Source organism: Oryx dammah, unplaced genomic scaffold (genome assembly GCF_014754425.2).
Source record: "Oryx dammah isolate SB20612 unplaced genomic scaffold, SCBI_Odam_1.1 HiC_scaffold_4, whole genome shotgun sequence".
NCBI classification, from domain to species: Eukaryota; Metazoa; Chordata; class Mammalia; order Artiodactyla; family Bovidae; genus Oryx; species Oryx dammah.
The window spans coordinates 75,068,813-75,087,936 of NW_024070188.1; the positions used below are offsets into that span (position 1 = coordinate 75,068,813).

General features: G+C 42.2%; 1 protein-coding gene across 1 annotated transcript in view; it reads left to right on the top strand.

Moving 5' to 3' along the window:
- AKAP12 (A-kinase anchoring protein 12) overlaps positions 1-19,124 on the top strand; it is a 117,329-nt gene that overhangs the window by 49,445 nt on the left and 48,760 nt on the right. Inside the window, exon 3 of the mRNA XM_040238683.1 lies at positions 12,831-12,945. Coding sequence (XP_040094617.1) covers positions 12,831-12,945 — 115 coding nt within the window. The remainder of the gene's footprint in view (positions 1-12,830; positions 12,946-19,124) is intronic.

Sequence of the window (19,124 nt, forward strand, 5' to 3'; positions counted from 1 at the left end):
CTCAGTTTTCAGCCTCATAGAAACAGAAATTAACTCTAAGTATTAAACTTGAAGAACTGTATTCTCTTTTCCCCAACTTGCCTTAAACCAAGAAAATACAATCTTACTTCTGTCATGTTGGGAATGGTACAATCCATCCTACTTGAGTAAAGCGTGGCTGAATCAAAGTGTCCAACTTGGGGGAAAGAGTATAAGCATAAACAGCCCAACAATTGAAAAGAGCCTCGTGTTAGGACAGGCAACAAGCCCCACACAAGTTACTTACTCCTGAAGCTACGAAACGTGCTGGAGCACCTACCATCTGCTGGTTGGTTATTGGACTGTGGGCCCCAGGGAGATGAACCTACAGATAGTGTCAAGTTAGACATGGAAGGATACAGACCAGCAAAGCTTGCATGCTGGTGTTATGACAGAGCACCTGTGTCTAAGAGAAGCTACTTTGTTCCTTCTGAGCTATTGTATCTACAAGATGTGCTGGGCAAATCAACTGCCTCCACAAAACCCAAATGCAAAAAAAAGCAAAATATTACCGTGAAGAGAACAATAAAAATGAGAAGCCTGAAAACACAAGACTGGTGTTTTGAAACATGTCTCACAATTCTCACACCTAGTTCCTTTGGAGCCCTTGCATCAGTTTCATTCTTGTAGAAGCCACAATCTTAATTCCCAACTAATCCCTGGGCTTCCCAGTTGGCACCAGTGGTAAAGAACCTGCCTGCCAGTGCAGGAGACGTAAGAGACGCTGGTTCAATCCCTGGGTTGGGAAGATCCCCTGGAGAAGGAAATGACAACCCACTCCAGTATTCTTGCTTGGAGAATCCCATGGACAGAGGAGCCTGGCAGGCTACAGTCCATGGAGTCACAAAGATTCAGACACGACTTAGCGACTAAACAGCACTTTATTGAGAAATGATTGACATGCAGTAAATGGCAAATATTTAAAGTATGCAATTTGATACCTTTTGACATCTATCTTCATCTGTCCAATCACCACCATGATCAAGATAGTGAGCATACAGGACTTCCCTGGCGATCCACTGGTTAAGACTCTTCGCTCGCAATGAAGGGATCATGGGTTCAATCCCAGGTAGGGGAAGTTCTGCTTGCCTCACAGCATGCCCCGCCCCTCACCAAAAAAAAAAAAAGGTAGTGATTATATCAAGCACATCCCCAAACTTCATGCCTGTTTGTAATCTCCTTTCTGTTATGTTGATCTTTTTGTTACTATGATCAGTTTGGATTTTTTAGAGATGTATATAAAGGAAATATGCCGCATGTATTATTTCTCTTGCTTTTTTCACTCAGCATAATTACTTTGAAGTTAATCCATGTTGTTCAGTTTAGGAGTTTTTAAGCAATTTGCATGTATACTTAAAATATGACCCAGGAAATACCCTTAAGTATTTATCCAGCAGGAATGAAAGCATGTATCCAAGCAAAGACTCATACATGAATGTCCATGCAGCTTTACTTGAAAGTGAATATCCAGTTTTTCCAGGATCATTTGTTGAAAAGACTCTTTCTCCATTAAATTGCCTTTGCTCCCTTGTCGGAGATCAAAATTATATCTGTGTGTATCAGTTTCTGAGCAGTTTTTACTTGCAAGCGAATATCCAGTTTTTCCAAGATCATTTGTTGAAAAGACTCTTTCTCCATTAAATTGCCTTTGCTCCCTTGTTGGAGATCAAAATTATATCTGTGTGTATCAGTTTCTGAGCATTTTTTTTTTCTAGTTCTATCATTTGTTTGTTTTTTTTTTTAAATTTTGTTTCTTAAAATTAATCAATTAATTATTGGTTGTGCTGGGTCTTGTTGCAGTGCACGGACGTCTCACTGTGGAGCGTCTCTTGTGGAGCACACGCTCATGGGCTAATAATTGTGGAATCTGGGCTTAGTTGTCTAGGGGCATGTGGAATCTTCCTGGACCAAGGATAGAACCCATGTCCCCTGCACTGGCAGGCAGATTCTTATCCACTGTTCCTGCAGGGAAGTCCAGGTGATTTTACTGTCTTTCAGTGATCTGTTTGTCCATTCTTTCACCAACACTACACTGTCTTTTGATTACTCTAGTTGTATATTAAGTTAGGTAGTGTCAGTCCTCTGACTTTTTTTGTCTGCTCAAGTTTCTTTTTGTTTTTAAAGTTTGTATTGTCATACAACATAAAAGAGAAAGGAACCCTTATTATGAAAACCTCTTAAAAAAAAAAAAGTTTGTATTGAATTTGTTACAATATTGCTTCTGTTGTTTTTATGTTGGGTTTTTTTGGGGGGGAGCGGTTAGCCTTAGGTCATGTGGCGTCTTAGCTCCCTGACCAGTGATCAAACTGGCACCCTTTGCATTGACAGGCAGAAGTCCTAACCAGTGGACCACCATGAAAGTCCCCACGTAGGTTTCTTAAATTTTGTTCATCAAGCATCTCTCTGTCCTAAGTATGATACAGACTTCAATGTTGTGGGGGCTCCAGACAGCACCAGGTAGCATTTCACATAATGATTGTGGTCGCCCATCTTCATGCAGTGAATTGCTGTCATTGGTTAGCGTTACTTTTTATTTTCTTCATCTCAAGCAGAGAGCTTATAAATTCCCTTTGCTTGAAATCAGCATGGCTGATCTCCTATCTCACCAGATTCAGAGCTCTTTGTTTTCTTTCACATACTTTCCCAGAGAACCCAGGAGTTTTAATACTTTTTAAAACAACTATAACTTTTTAATGTAGGGGAATATTTGACTGAAACGTTTGTTAAAACATATTGCGTTTTATCTTGGTGTCTTTACTTAGCGTGGATGTTAATAAATGTGGTTCTAAAAGGGTTCTGGGGGCAAGTCATTTTAGAAAATACTATAATGATTTCTTTCTTAGAGGTTCAGGATGCGCATTGAAGAGTCTCTAAATTCTAAGTCCCTTCCAAGGGGGACTTAGAATTTAGATCAAACCTGTCAATCCTAAAGGAAATCAACCCTGAATATTCATTGGAAGGACTGATTCTGAAGCCAAAGCTGAAGCTCCAACACTTTGGCCACTTGATGGGAAGAGCCAACTCACTTTTAAAGACTTGATGTTGGGAAAGAGTAAGGGCAAAAGGAGAAGAGGGCAGCAAGGGATGAGATGGTTGGATGGTATCAATGACTCAATGGACATGGAATTTGAGCAAACTCTGGGAGATGGTAAAGTACAGGGAAGCCTGGCATGCTGCAATCCATGGGGTTGCAAAGAGTTGGACACGACTTAGCAACTGAACAACAACAGATTCTAAGTAAATCTACTTAACTTTATCTAGGTCAGTGTTTCCCAAGCTGATCTGAACCCAGAGCACTTCTAAGAGAAGCCTGGTGTACAGACATTGATACATGTAGTATACTGATATTCTCCAATACCAGTTTGAAAAGTGCTGATCTTTGATGAGATTTAGAGGCCTAAATTGTAGACACCACTCCTAATAAGTTCACTCCTAATGAGTTCACCTGTAGTGTCCAAGTCCTTTGGGATTTAAATAAACAATGTGAGACACATTACTTTCTAAGACATTCAACAATTTGAATATTAGAGTAGAAACATTCAGTTGAATTGAAATTTAATTTTGGAGGCTAAAAGCGAACTAGTGACATTAGCATTCTTTCTCGTATCTAGGGGTTAGTCTGTGTTATTCCTTCTAAAACTGTGTTACAGAAATCTTCACAAATTTTACTGAAAACTATGAGAAACAGGAAAATTAGTGATTGGTAGGCAGTGCCCAGAGACTCTCTAGCTGGTGTATACACGCTTCCCCATGTGGCTGTCATGTGCTGTGCTGGTAATGTCCCAGAAACTTTTCATAAATAGGGAGCAGTACAATTTCAAAAGCAAAATAAGATTAATCTTTATATCCTGAACGTGAGAATCTTTTACACTTGGATTAAATGGAATGAATAAAATTCAACAGCAGCACAATGAGACTACTTAAGCCAATTAGGTCCATACTTGGTGAAATATGGCTTTTTGGCCAATATTTTCACTTCTGGCTGTGGGTTGGGGGACATTGTCGAGTTGAATAGCACCTCGGACTCAGTCGGATTTCTAAGTGAAGACCAGTAGGGTGGAGGGGGGTGGTGTATGCAGGGTTAGACCACTGGACCGCGGTTGTGATTGGGTGGAGCTGGAGGGGAGGGGCCGCATTGATTGGTTGATGGTGAAGAGATGCTGGTCTCTTATGGTCCTTTGAATTAACTCACTCATGTTTAAAGCAATGTTGCCAGCCAGTAAGGGGATGTTTTGGTATGCTGGTTTGGTTTTGCTGAATATATGAGTGGAAAAAAAAGTAGCATGAAATTTAAAACAAACAGGTTTTATTTAAAGATGAGAGGCTTTAGGGCATCAATATTTTAAGAAGTGGGGCGACTGCCACACTGACAGGAGGGTCTGTCCTCCTTCAAGGAGGAAAACAGATCAGAAAGAGATCTCTAAAGGCTAGTTTCTTGAAGACAAGGACGTCTCATTTTTAGAGGTCACTGGAAGCACTCCTGACCTGGGGTACATGCTCTTCTCTATTTCATGTGGTTTGAGAGAGCTTTTGGCACAACGTTTTGACAGTACCTCTGAAATTTGATAAGTGGTTCATATTCTTTCTTTGAAAAGCTTTGCAAAGTTAAAAGTTCTCCCATTTTTCTTTCATGGAATGCCTTAAGTATTTTGTTTTTAATTCATAGACTAGAAATATATCTGTGTTATTATTTGAGAATTGCCTTAGCCCTGCTTACTATATGAAGAAAGTGAAAGTGTTAGTCGCTCAGTAGTGTCCAACTCTTTTGTGATCCCAGGCTCCTCTGTCCATGGAATTTTCCAGGCAAGAATGCTGGAGTAAGTAGCCATTCCCTTCTCCAGGGGATCTTTCCGACCCAGGAATCTAACCCCAGGTCTCCTACATTGTAGGGATATTCTTTACCATCTAAGCCACCAGGAAAACCCCGCTTACTGTATATCTTGAGCTAATTAGAAATTTAATCCTTGCCAAGGGGTGAAACATTCTACTGTTTAAAAAATTTTTAATTTTCTTGACGGCATTGAGGTTTTCTTGACTATACAGATTTTATCAGCAATACCTCAAAAAATTCAGAGAAGCTTCACTAAAGAAAATAAGTTTTTTGTTTTAATTCTGGAAAATTTCAAAATATATACAAAGGTAGAGAATCACAACAAATGCCATGTACCCGTTACCCAACTTCAACTGTAATGAACATTTTGCCAATCTTATTTTGTCTAATTGTATTTATTTATTCTATTTTTTGGCTGAACCACGTGGCATGCAGGATCTTAGTTCGCTAACCAAGGATCAATCTCACACCCTTCCATGGTGGAAGCACTGCATCTTAACCACTGGACCACCAGGGAAGTCCCCTTGGAGGATTCATTTTAGAGGGGAAATGAGTAGGGGACAAGTCATCCCCATTAGACTGAAGTTATTGAGCGAACGGTAGAGCAAAAATTGCTAAGCACTTACATTAATAGTTGACTTATTAGCAACCTAACGTGCGGGGTGATGTTCCAGATACTCACTGTGGTGAGTGAAAATGAATTTACATCTCATTTTACAGAAAAAGAAAAGAGCATATGAGAGGCTAAATAACATTGCGAGGCCACAAATTAGGTAAATGGCAGGTGTGTGACCCTCTAGCTAGCTCTCCTAGCTCCTCCTGTTTGCTGACCTGGAATCACCAAGGGTCAGCCTATGACAATGATGGGACAGTTATAAAATCCTAGATTTGAAGTATTTCATCATGCCCCAGAGCACCCAGCCCTTCTCTCTGCTTCTGAGCACACCATGTCACCCAGGGTTGAGGAGTGAATAGGGGTTAGTTTCTATGAAAAGGCTCCTGAAATATGATTTTTCACTGTCAAGTTTTTATCTTAAACCAGTTCTCTTTTCCCATGAAAATTCATGTGACTGGCAGAAATTAGAACTAAAATACTTCACAGTAAAACAAAAATTTTCTTAACTGTCTCCCAGCCATACTAACAATAAGCAAATTAAAACGTAGTAACTTAGTGAAGGAAAAGCTTCTTCCCTACCACCCACTTGTAAAAGTGATCAGGAAAATTAGATACAGAACCCAGAAAAATAAAAAGATATAAAAAATTCATAGTTTCGTCCCCAATGATTATTTGGCACATGTGGTTTGGTAATATTGATATTACCATATATTTGGCTATTTAGGGGTATGTTCTAGTGTATGTTTGTAATCATATTGAATATATAATTGTTTAGTTTGCTTTTTCAGTTTAATGTCACAACATAAAATGCATCTCTATTTCATGAGCTTTGTTAATAGCATTTTTAATGCCTGGAAGACATGCTGTAACCACCCCCTCCCCCCGTATTTGGGGCATTTAAAAATTGTTTCTGACTCTAAACTATAATTTTTTTGTTTATCCTCTGACTTTTTTTCTTTTATTTTTCCAGTGACCTTAAGGGTCATTAGTGTTAGAATCAGACTTAAGTGTTAAGAATTGGACCAATTCTATTAAAGTAATTAAACCATTCCCTCTTCTCTACCTTTCTGTGTTCTAAAGATTTATACCATGTTTAGACCTGAATTTTACAAAACTTTCTGCCTGTAATTGGGTTTCGCAAAGTTTTCTGCTTAGATTCATTCAAAATAGAAATGGTTACTTTTTAAAACAAAAGCTCACCTTTTGAAATCTCTCATTCTGATAGCGTTCAGCAAATTGCACCTAAATTAGAGGGGAAATTTTCGCATAAACATAACCTAGGCTGGTTGGTATTGTCATGATGGTGACTTAGACCTTTGTTCTGATAGCCTGAGCCATTGTTGTTTTCTGACTGCACAGTGTGGCTTGTAGGATGTTAGTTTCCCGACCAGTGATCAAACCCACGCCCTCAGCAGTGAAAGCATGGAGTCTTAACCGCTGGACCACCAGGGAGTTCCCCAATATTTTCTGTGTAATGGCTTGACCGAGGTCATTAATATGCTAATCACATTTAGAGGAACAATGAACAGAAGAGTTAAAGCTCCGTGAGGCCAGTTTGGTCCATTGGCTCAGATGATCTGAAAAGATTTATGAATCCTGGAAAGCTAGGATCATAGTATCCTGATAGCTTTTGAGAACCTGTGGAGTTTAGGCCTGAAAGTATTAATATTTTCACCTTTATAATGATAGAGTGAAGTTAAGGGAACGTCTGTTCCCCTAACTGCTCTCTGAAGAATAAAGCCAAACAACAACAGAAATTCCACAGAGATGGCCATTAATAAAGTTTTAGAATATATTATTCCAGACTTAAAAAAATATGCTTGTACAAACATTGGAACAAACACTCTTCCTCTCCTCTGCCCCCTTCCCTCCCTGTTAGTGAGTTATTTTTGTTTTATTTTAAACACTTAAAGGAGTCAAACATTCTTTAGCAACTTGCCTTTCTCTGCTTGAATTGGGGACATCTACCCCTTTTAGCAGATTTACTGCTAAAATTTACCTTATTCCTTTCAACGCTGTTACATGGATATCTGATATTTTAACTCTTCCTTTCTACTGATGGGTTCTTAAGGTTTTGTGCTTTTATAAATTATCGGGTATGTAAAGCTGTATCTATTGGCATGGGGTGGTGGAGCCAATGGTTATGCACACTTTAATGTTTTTATAGCTGTTTCCAAATTGTTCTCCAAAGCTATTTACTACTTTATTCTCTGGGTGGTTTTTTTTTTTTTTTTTTTTTTGCTTTCTTCTGTTTGACCTTTTAAAATTAAGGTTTGCTTTCCAAACACTTTCTATGAGAATTGAAGGAAAAAACACATTGAAGAGTTTTCTTTAGAAGTTTTGTCATGGGATTTAAACTCCTTTCCAGTTATCTTTTTTATTCTCATCAGTATGCATGTGTCCTCCTTGTATTGACAAGATGCTGGCTCTTTCCTAGTGGCAGCCATGTAACAGTTCTCCTTCTTGGGTGTTGCTGTCATTATTGGGAGCAGTTGTACTGCCCAGAGCCTGTTCTGCCACGTGGACTGCAGGACTCTGGGCACTCCCACCTGTGCTGGTCTTCCAGTGAGAACGAGGAGCCACATGGAGCCGCTAGCATCACTCCTGTGAAGGAAACGGTTCACAGGCTCACCCTCTCTTCCCCAGTGTCCTGATAGCTGTCAAAGTTTCATCTGTTTTGTTCATGGCTCAGCATGTTCTTTAAAGAGCTTGACAATTTTACTCTGCCAGAGCTTTCAGGGCAAGCTGTGGTCCATCCTATGGAGAAAGAAAGAAAAGGAAGCGGAAACATCGTGTTCTGCCACGCCTTCGCGTGCTGACGCTCAGCTGTGTCCAACTCTTACTAGCCCCATATACTGTAGCCCACCAGGCCCCTCTGTCTGGAATTTTCCAGGCAAGAATACTGGAGTGAGTTGCCGCTTCCTACTCCAGGGGATCTTCCCAACCCAGGGATCAAACCTGCGTCTCCTGCGTTGGCAGGCAGATTCTGTACTTCTGAGCTGCCTGGGAAATCCATGCCTTGGTTACCATTTTGATATTTTCAGTTGTTGTTCTTGGAGGAATGAGAGGAAAACACTGTTGTTGGAAGCATTCAGGATTCTTTTTTTTCTTTCGAAGCTTGTTTAGTTGTAATGTGGTAATACTTTACGGGAATAAACTCTGGCTGACCCACTCAAGGGATATAAGCTTGAAAACATTTAGGGTTTTGATTTGCTCAAAGGAGGCGTTTACGGTTTTTGAAGCACAAATCCAGTGGGAAAATAAGTTTTCTGGTGCTATCTGTGTTTTAGTGCAAAGAGCATGCCTTTGAAGTCCAGTTCTCATCTCAAAAGACATTAAGAACTAGGTGGATGGATAAAGCTATGTGAGGAAGCTTCAGAGTGAATGAGTTTGAAAACTTCAATCTCACCCGTTTTTCTCCCTAATTTAAATACCCTTCTCATCTCATCTGGCTCCAGCCCTTCCCATCCTGTGGATCATTGACTTGTGTCTGTATGTCTTTCAGGGTTTCTTCGGGCTTAACTGAAAGCTTTGTCATCTATGCGCATTCGAGTTACAGAGAAAAGAAAGATCGAGCACAAGTCAGTTGCGTGTTTAGTGACAAAGAGATGCCTCTGCAGTGTACGAAGCAGTCAGGTTATAAAAGCGCATATCCTCCATTTAAAAATGTTAATTTTATTTATTTGTTTTTGGTTGTGCTGGGTCTTCATTGCTGTGCTGATTTTTCTGTAGTTGCGGTGAGTGGGGGGCTACTTTCTGGTTTCGGTATACTGGCTTCTCCTTGCACTGGCTTCTAGTGTTATGGAGCATGGACCTAGGGCGCACAGACTTCACTAGTTGCATCCTGTGGGTTCAGTAGTTTTGGCTTCTGGCCTCTAGAGCACAGGCTCAATAGCTGCGGTGCGTGGACTTAGTTGCTCCTTGGCAAGTGGGATCTTCCTGCTTCAGGGATCGAATTTGTGTCTCCTTCATTGGAGGCAGATTCTCATCCACTGAACCACTAGGGAAGCCCTCTTTTTTTTTTTAAAGAAAGCTTGCGTGCATATAAACACTCATAGAAAAGACAGAAGGAACTTAAACATTAAGGAACCATGGGTTAGATTTCTTGTGATGCAAGGTGATTTTAACATACTGATAACTCTCAGAAATGCCTGACCTCTTCATGATAGTATGAATTATTAGCTGGTTGAGAATGGGAGAAAAAGAAATCAAAAACACTACATATACATATTTTGGATTGCAAAAATGTGAATTACCCGTCTGTAAGAGCACATGCGATTGTGTAAAAAGCATCCCTAAGTGAAACACGGAGTGGTGAACATGTCTGAACGTGGCTGCATGGAGTGGAGTCCCTTCGTTGTGTGTAGCTAGTGTGTCTCAGGCTTGCATGTGCCAGACAACGCCCCCTTGCTGGGCCCAAGCTATACATATAATAAAATAAGCTCAAAACTCAAGTTTGGTACTATCACTGTTGTAAATTGTCACCAAATTTATCAGCGATTTTCTGAGGTAGAGACCGTTGCCCTGTGGTCACTGGAAATAAGAAATCCACACAATTTACCTATCACACTCGATGATAAAGAAGGATAGCAGGTGATCTCAAAGATACATTTTATTTTATATCATCTACGGTGCATCATGACATATGTGTAACATTTCTAAGAGTAGATGAAATGTGTGCCTATAGAATCTCTCAAGTTTAAAGATACTCAGTTTGGCTCCCTCTGAAGATGTCTTGGATTTGACAGTTCACAAAGAATGATGAGAAATCTTTCAGAATCATAGAAACTCTGTATAACTCTAGACTTTATCATAAACTTCAGAGTTCTGGATCCTAAACTAGAAGCACAGTTAACCAACTTGAAAGGTTAACCACAGTTAACCTCCCTTGAAAGCGAGATATTAGAATAACTATCTCTTATTCCCCCACTTAGGTTGCCATGTCATGGTGTCTATTTAAACATTTTTTAGGTTGATCATGTGCTGTGCTCAGACACTGTCACGTCTGACTCTTTGAGACCCCATGGACTGACAGAATCCTCTGTCCATAGGATTCTCCAGGCCAGAATACTGGAGTGGGTAACCAGCCCCTTCTCTAAGACATCTTCCCAACCCAGGGATCACACCCATGTCTCCTGCATTGCAGGCGGATTCTTTACCGGAAGCCTAGTTGTTGACCATGTAGCCCACAATAATATGCATTTCTTGCTTTCCCCCACTGGCTTTTAATCACATTATTAATGAAATCTACGTCTAACTTGTGCATAGGACCTAGTGAAATTTACTTAAAATACTCTTAAAGGCCAACATTTTTGCTGATGAGCATTGTGGAGAGCCCATCCCCACCCCTCTCTCCCATGCTTTTGTCTTTAAGTTTCATTTAAAACCACCATCTTTCATATTTTGTTAAGAGAAGACTTTAAGTGGAAATGTAATCTGAGCATCATGTCTAATATGTGGACTCAGCATGGGCATTTTGAAGCCAGTGATCCCATCTGTAGTGAGAGCATTAAAGTACAGTGATATTATTTCAGGAGGCAGCTCTCACAGTTGAAGGGCATCTTGCTGGGAGCAGGGAACAGCCAGGTGAAATCAGTTTCAGCACTGTGCTAGCCTTCTGGATTGACTGTCTTGAATTGGATCCAGTCCCTTCAAGACTCTGATAGAACTCAGTGATTTGGCCAGGGTACTCCACTGGCCTGTAAACAGCATGAAATGATGCATACAAAGTGACCAGCTTTGAGATTTCTTTGGAAAAATCAGGTCTGGGTATTAATGGGATAATTTTGTCATTTGGCATTTTGTCATTGTGCTTGGTAACAGGTCCTCCAAAAATTTGTTGTTGGAAATTCCCTGGAGGTAGTTGGTGGTGAACCTGGCCTTTGGGCAACGGCTGAGCTGTGAGACCTGTGGTCAGCCAGCTTTCCCTTCTGTAATCACTTTGATCCTCAGTGTCCTCATCCGTAAAATGGAACAGTAGCACCTCCCTAAGTTGTTGTTGTTTGGTTGCCCCTTGACTTGTGGGATCTTAGTTCCCTGACCCAGGGATTGAACCCAGACCTTTGGCAGTGAAAGCTCTGAGTCCTAACCACTGGACCGCTGGGGAATTCGCCCGAAGTTGGTTTTAAGGCAAATGAGAAATAAAGCATTGTTGAAATCCTTAGGTTCCTAATGGTTATTGTGCAATTTTCATTTGGCTTAAAACTTTATTTTTAAAAAGTATTTATTTATTGATTTGGTTAGTTGAAGCATACAGGATCTTCGTTTCATCACACTGGGTCCTTTGTTGTCGTGCATGGGCTATCCATATGGGGATGATTGCAAGCAAGCATTTTAGTAATATTTTTAAGGACAATGACTCATGAACAGACATGTTTGGTGTCTCTTCTTTGTTCACTAGCCTTTGAACCACAGGGCCTTCTCACTTGTCTCCCCTGTACCTTTTGCTCACATACCCCTTGCTCTGGCATCTTAGAGCTCAGCTTTCCCTTTACTTCCTTTAAGAAGCCTTAACAAGCCCCCTGTCCCCAGCGTAGGTAATGGCCTTCTGTTTGTTGTCATTTGCTGTATGTATTCCTCCTACATGATAGCTTCCATAGCTGTAATTTATTTAAATGTCTGCCCTCTTCCCTGAGAAGGACACATTGTCACTTAGGTATATTCCAGCCAAATATGCATAACCTGCGTCTAATCACAAGGAGACATTATTTTAAAGTAAAAAATGTTTTTCAGAAATCTGCCTTCCATAGGTCTGCCTTCCAGGGCTTCACTGGTGCCCCAGTGGTTAAGACTCTGCCTGCAAAGCAGGAGACCTGGGATTAATCCCTGAGTCAGAAAGATCTCCTAGAGAAGGAAATGGCAACCCACTCCAGTATCCTTGCCTGGAGAATCCCATGGACAGAGGAGCCTGGTGGGCTACAGTCCATGGGGTCGCAAAGAGTCGGACATGACTAAAGCGCCTTACCGTGCACACGTGCATGTCTTCCATAGTAGTTTGTAAGCTCAAAGCATCTGGGACCACACCTGACTTAGTCACTGTGAAATCTCAAGTAGGCCTGGAATGATGAGTATCTGTATCTTGCCTATGAGTGGTTTCCAGAAGAATGAATGAATGTGTGAATGGTGTGTACCTTTACCCAGATACAAAGCCCTATCTGCTGACTTATAGCTCCCTGTATCTTTTGTAAGATAGCTCGATCATTCCAATGGGGGAAAAAAGAGAAAAACTTAGATTTTCATTGTCACTAACTCTCCATTTCTCTGCATTTCTCCTCCAAATGATTTATATTCTTGAACTTACAGTTTTGTTTCTAACTTGGTCATGAAGATTGAAATCAAGTTTACATGGTTTTGTCTTCCCTGTAGCTCCTGCAGAAGAATGGCCAGCTGTCCACTGTCAACAGCTTAGCTGAGCAAGGTGAACTCGGCCTCCAGGAGGAAGCCCTGATTGGCCAAGAGGAGGAAGTGACTGTCACAGATGGTAAGCTGCCTTGCCCGGCTCTGGGTAGAGCCAGGGGATGGAAGGCAAACAACACCTACAAGGAATCCTTAGAGGACAATTAAAAACAACCTGGGCAGAATTTGCCCTGTCATGTTACCTGTTATTATACACTGTCAATATCATACTGATAACAAAAGCATTCCATTGTAGCCCCTGTATTTAGGTATAGGAGGTTATAGCAATGCTTATAATGAAATGAAGTCTTTTTTTTTCCTCATTTTTCTTTGACATTCTTATCTTGAAACCATGATTTGGTTTTTGTTGTTATTGCTGCCTTGTTCCAACCACTTGCCTGGTGTTGGATTCTTGTTGAAAATGCTGGGGTCTTGGTTGCTTTAAGAGTCAGTATTTCTCACTCTAGAGCAGCCTACTGCCCTTGTGAAGATTTTTCTGGTAGTCTATATTGCTTTCTCTTTGTTAATGTATTGAAATATTTTATATTTATTTATTTTCAGCGGTGCTGGGTCTTTGGTGCTGCACAGGCCTCTCTCTAGTTGCGGTGCCTGGGCTTCCCACTGCAGTGGTTTTTCTTGTTGGTTGAGCACTGCCTCTAGGGCACACAGGCTTTAGTAGTTGCTGTGCGTGGGTTTAGTTGCTCTGTGGCATGTGGGATCTTCTCACATTGGGGATCAAACCCATTTCTTCTGAATTGGCAGGTGCATTCTTTCCAGTAGTGTGTGTTTCAAGAAGACGTTTGCTTCTTGGAAGGAAAGCTATAACAAACCTAGACAGCATAGTGTAAAAAGCAAAGACATCCCTGCAGACAAAGTCCTTACAGTCAAAGCTGTGGTTTTTCCAGGAGAAGGAAATGCAACCCACTCCAGTCCCATGGGCAGAGGAGCTTGGTGGGCTACAGTCCACGGGTCGCAAAGAGTCGGACACGACTGAGCGACTTCACTTTCACTTTCACTTTCATGTACGGATGTGAGAGTTGGACAAAGAAGGCTGAGTGCCAAAAGTTGATACTTTCGAACTGTGGTGCTAGAGAGGACTCTTGAGAGTCCCTTGGACAGCAAGGAGATCGAAGCAGTCAATCTTAAAGGAAATCAACCCTCAATATTCATTGGAAGGTCTGATGCTTGAAGCTGCAATACTTTGGCCCCCTGATGGGAAGAGCTGACTCATTCAAAAAGACCCTCATGCTGGGAAAGATTGAAGGCAAAAGAATAGGGTGGCAGAGGATGAGATGGTTGGATGGCGTCACCAACTCAATGGGCATGAACTTGAGCAAACTCTAAGAGATGGTGAGGGATGGGAAAGCCTGGCAACCTCTAGTTCATGGGGTCACAAATAGATGCAACTTAACAACTGAACAATAACAACATATTTCAGGGTGCACACCTCTTTGCCCCAACTATAATATACTGTGTGTGTTATAACCTTTATCCCAGAAATAATAGAGGGGTGGTTATTGGAAAGCAAATCTGTGAGACCACATTATCACTGGTTTGATTTCAGCCCATGGAGGGGGTGGGGACCACACCTTAGGGTCTAAATCAAGCACCTTGACAAGTCGGGCTCTTGCAAGAGAGGAAGAACCCTCCTCTGTTCTTGTTTCTTGTCTCATCATTTTGTTTAGTCATAAAGGAATGATTTAACAACTTCTGTGGGTGTGCAGAATGATAGCGTATGGTAAACTGATGCTTACATGTAATGTGAAAAAGACAGATGAAGGGAAAAGTCTTGTGAAATGAGACTGGCCATTGCCTCGGTGAGATGAGGTTCATCTAACATGTGGAACCTGTTTCTCCTTGTGTTCAACGCCCCTGTGGAGCTGCTGCAAGCAGGGAGCTGCTTTTGAAGTTGGTGGGAATTCTGATCTTTCTCTAGCACCACAGGCACCCTGTAAAGTTAGAAATACATAGTCTCACACAAGGAGGGTCTGCACAGCCTGTGTCAGAGTTTCAAATGATCCCTACCAAAATAATTGGAACAGCCCCAACTCAGATTCCAAGGTCCCACGCTCTGTCCTTCCCATGGTTAACCTTTGAATCAAATCAAGCCACAGCCTTTTTGGAGCCTTCCATAGCCAAGTCACTGTGCCCCGTGCTTCAGGAAAGATGGTAAAAGCTAAAATGGCCCATCAGGGGAGACAAGCGAGTACATGGAAGGATCCATAAGATGAAAATGAAGTTAAGACCAGGCAACATGGTGATTAATGAATCTTGCAAGAGACAAGAGCTCCTTGCAGCTCTGATGAAACCCTTGTTTCATCAGAGATCAGGGAGTGGGATGAAGTCTGGGGCCTGAGGGGAGGTTGGGTTTAGATTTGTTGGGACAAGGGCTGCCAGCCAAGCGGGGGGAATAAAACAGCTGACACTTAACAAGTGTTTACTGTAGGTCCCGGTTCAGTTCAGTTCAGTTCAGTTCAGTTGTTCAGTCGTGTCCGACTCCTCGACCCCATGGACTGCAGCATGCCAGGTCTCCCCGTCCTCCGATATCTTTCGGAGTTTGCTTAAACTCATGGCCATCGAGTCGGTGATGCCATCCAACCATCTCATCCTATTTCGCCCCCTTCTCCTCCTGCCCAGTCTTCCCCGCCATCAAGGTGTTTTCCCATGAGTCAGCTGTTCATATCAAGTGGCCAAAGTAATGGAGCTTCAGCTTCAGCATTAGACCTTCAGGGTTGATTTCCTTTAGGGTGCTGGGTCCTGGAGGTGCACCTTTTGTGCAGAATGGCCTCTAGCAGTAACACGATGAGATGGGTTCTGTCTTGATTTAAACCCAGACCAGCAGCTCCCCAAGCACGAGCTGTGCAGGACACGTCCACAGGCTGGTCCACTGAGCAAGGGGCAGAATGGAGACCCAGAAGGGAAAAGGGGCTGGGTCAGAGAGCTCTTCTGAAAGCTGAGGGGAGTTTAGAAAGTATTCCGGCAATGCAGATCACTGAAATACGCCCCGAGGGGGCTTTCCCATCTGTCTGGTGTGGAGTGTTGATAAGAGAAGGGAGAGGCTGCAGCAGACGCCCATGTTCCCAGAACATCCCAGGTAGCCTGGAATCCTGTCTAATCTGTGGCATGTTTACTAGAGATCTGGCTATCTTCCTTTAGTCCAGATGGGATTTCTTTCACTTTTCAGCCCTGTGATTGAGTTCAGTTCAGTCATTCAGTCATGTCTGACTCTTTGCAACCCCATGGACTGCAGTGCACGCCAGGCCTCCCTGTCCATCACCCACTCCTGGAGTTTACTCAAACTCACATCCATTGAGTCGGTGATGCCATCCAACCGTCTCATCCTCTGTCGTCCCCTTCCCCTCCCGCCTTCAATCTTTCCCAGCATCAGGGTCTTTTCCAATGAGTCAGTTCTTTGTATCAGGTGGCCCAAAGTATTGGAGTTTCAGCTTCAGCATCAGTCCTTCCAATGAACATTCAGGACTGATTTCCTTTAGGATGGACTGGTTGGATCTCCTTACAGTCCAAGGGACTCTCAAGAGTCTTCTCCAACACCACAGTTCAAAAGCATCGATTCTTCTGTGCTCAGCTTTCTCTATAGTCCAACTCTCACATCCATACATGACTACTGGAGAAACCATAGCCTTGACTAGATGGACTTTTGTTGACAAAGTAATGTCTCTGCTTTTTAATATGCTATCTAGGTTGGTCATAACTTTTCTTCCAAGGAGCAAACATTTTTACCGAAAGTGATTCTGTCCCCACTGATTCATTGGAAAAGAGCCTGATGCTGGGAAAAATTGAGAGCAGGAGGAGAAGGGAGTGACAGTGGATAAGATGGTTGGATAGCATCACCTGACTCAGTGGACATGAGTTTGAGCAAACTCCATTAGATAGTGGAGGATGGGGAAGCCTGGTGTGCTGCAGTTCATGGGGTTACAAAAAGTCAGATATGACTGTGTTCTACATATCAGCTTACTGCAGTGTAAATAAAGACATAATTTGGTATGCAATGCTTAGCTGTAGGATTTTGGGTGCCTTGGTTTCTGCTCTTGCCCATTTCAGTAAGAAAAGATCTGAGCCATTTTGGTCCCTAGGAGGATTGGTTCACAGTGGAATTTGCTCCTGCCTTAGGCGCACCAATGGACAGGAGAGGAGAAAGCTACAAATGAGGGGCATTTCTCCTAGAAAGATTTTGATTTAAATTGACAGACAATATTTAGACCCAGCCAGAATGCACAATGTTTTCCCACTTTGACTTGCTTGCTTGCTTTCTGAAACCAGAAATACTGGTAATTCAGAACCAAGCCTCTTCCCATAATGAAAATGAAATCCTGTTTCCTTGTAACCTTTCTTTAAATGATAGAAAATGAGATCTGCTTATTAAATATTTTCTAAACTATGCAATAAGGTTCAGATATATATGTGTGTGTGTGTGTTGAAGGAAGCTTGAAGATTATATAATTCTGGGGGCTTTCTTTTAGAGCATATACAATTAGGCATGAAAACAAATATTTATTAAATTTTTTAAAAAAAGCAATTTATAGCAAGTTACTTTAGCCTTGGAGTTAGTCCCTTCTGAGTTCTCTTTTAAGTGATTTATCATTCATCACAACTGCTTATATAGAAATACAACTTTTTTCCAACCAGAAAGCTCTATCTAGCCATGCCACACCCAGCATTCATAGGAGCTTCACAAGTGCCATTAGTTTAGTGGAAAATCTTCTTCTGCTGATTTTATTTTGCCCTCACCTAGCAGCATGTGGGATCTTAGTTACCTGACCAGGGATCGAACCCATGCCCCTGCAGTGAAAACACAGAGTCCTAAGTACTGGACCACCAGGGAAGTCCCTGATTCTACCGATTTTAACAAAGAACCCTCCCAACTCAGATTGTCATTTGTTCTATAGGCTATGGCTTATATGGTTTTCTGCGAGTCTCTATGAGTGCCTGAACAAGAAGGAGTTTTAAAAAATTCTGTCTTGATCTGGGTCCAACTTTAAATTTCAACTTTCTACAAATTAAAATTTTAGATTTTCTTTTCAAGTATCTGTTGATGCAAAGAGCTGACTCATTGGAAAAGACCCTGATGCTGGGAAGGATTGAGGGCAGGAGTAGAAGGCAACGACAGAGGACGAGATGGTTGGATGGCATCACCAACTTGAGGGACATGAGTTGAGCAAGCTCCAGGAGTTGGTGATGGACAGGGAAGCCTGGGGTGCTGCAGTCCATGGGGTCCCCAAGAGTCAGACTGAACTGATAGCTGAGCAGATTATTTTCTTTGCAAACAGATGAGGAAAGTCAGTATTGCAAAATCAAAAAACTTAAGACCTCTTTATTTTGATAATCACATACTTGTTAAAGCCTCCAGAACTCATTGCCGTGTATGAGTAGTCACGTGACTGTGCTCTGAGACCATCTGAATGTGTCATTTACAAGGCATTTGTTTCTGGGGTTCTTGGAGATTTGTCTTTCTGCAGAGTAGCTACAGCAAACATGATAAAGCCTGTGGATGTTATGTTTTCTCCGTCCTTCCCAGGCCAGATTTGCTTGTGTGAAAGAACACACACACAGTGGTGATCCTCTCCTTGGTTTTTGAATTTTCGTTCACATATCCCTTATACTGTTTGCATACCCTGAGTGTATGTATTTGCACCAGAAGCGATGGAGCTGCTATTGGAAGCTCTGCCCTTGCCATTTGCTCCTCTGGGGTCAGCTGCAGGTGTCAGCCAGCACCCTGGGGAGCAGATTTTGCTCTGCTGAACAGCGAGATGAGGAGGCTTCTGCCGGAACCATGCACGTGGAACAAAGCTCTGATCCCTCTGACCTGGGAGTGGTCCTAGAAAATGCCTCCTCATCCCCAAGAAAAATAACCCCCAACGCCCCCCCCCCCCAAACTCCATCTTGTCACTTAAAGCAAACGTCTTTTTTTAACTTATTTATTTAGTTTTGGTTGTGCTCGGTGCTTGTTGCTGCGTGGGCCTGTCTCTAGTTGCAGTGAGTGGGGGCTGCTCTGTTGTGGTCTGCAGGCGTCTCCCTCTGGTGACTTCTTGCATTGCAGAGCACAGGCTCTTGGGTGTGTGGGTTCAGTGGTTGCGGCTCCCGGGTTCTAGAGCAGGGGCTCAGTAGCTGTGATGCACGGGCTTAGTTGCTCTGTGGCACGTGGGATCTTCCCAGATCAGGGATCGAACCCGTGTCTCTGCATTAACAGGCAGATTCTTTACCACTGAGCCACCAGGGAAGCCCAAAAAGTCTTATTTATTCATC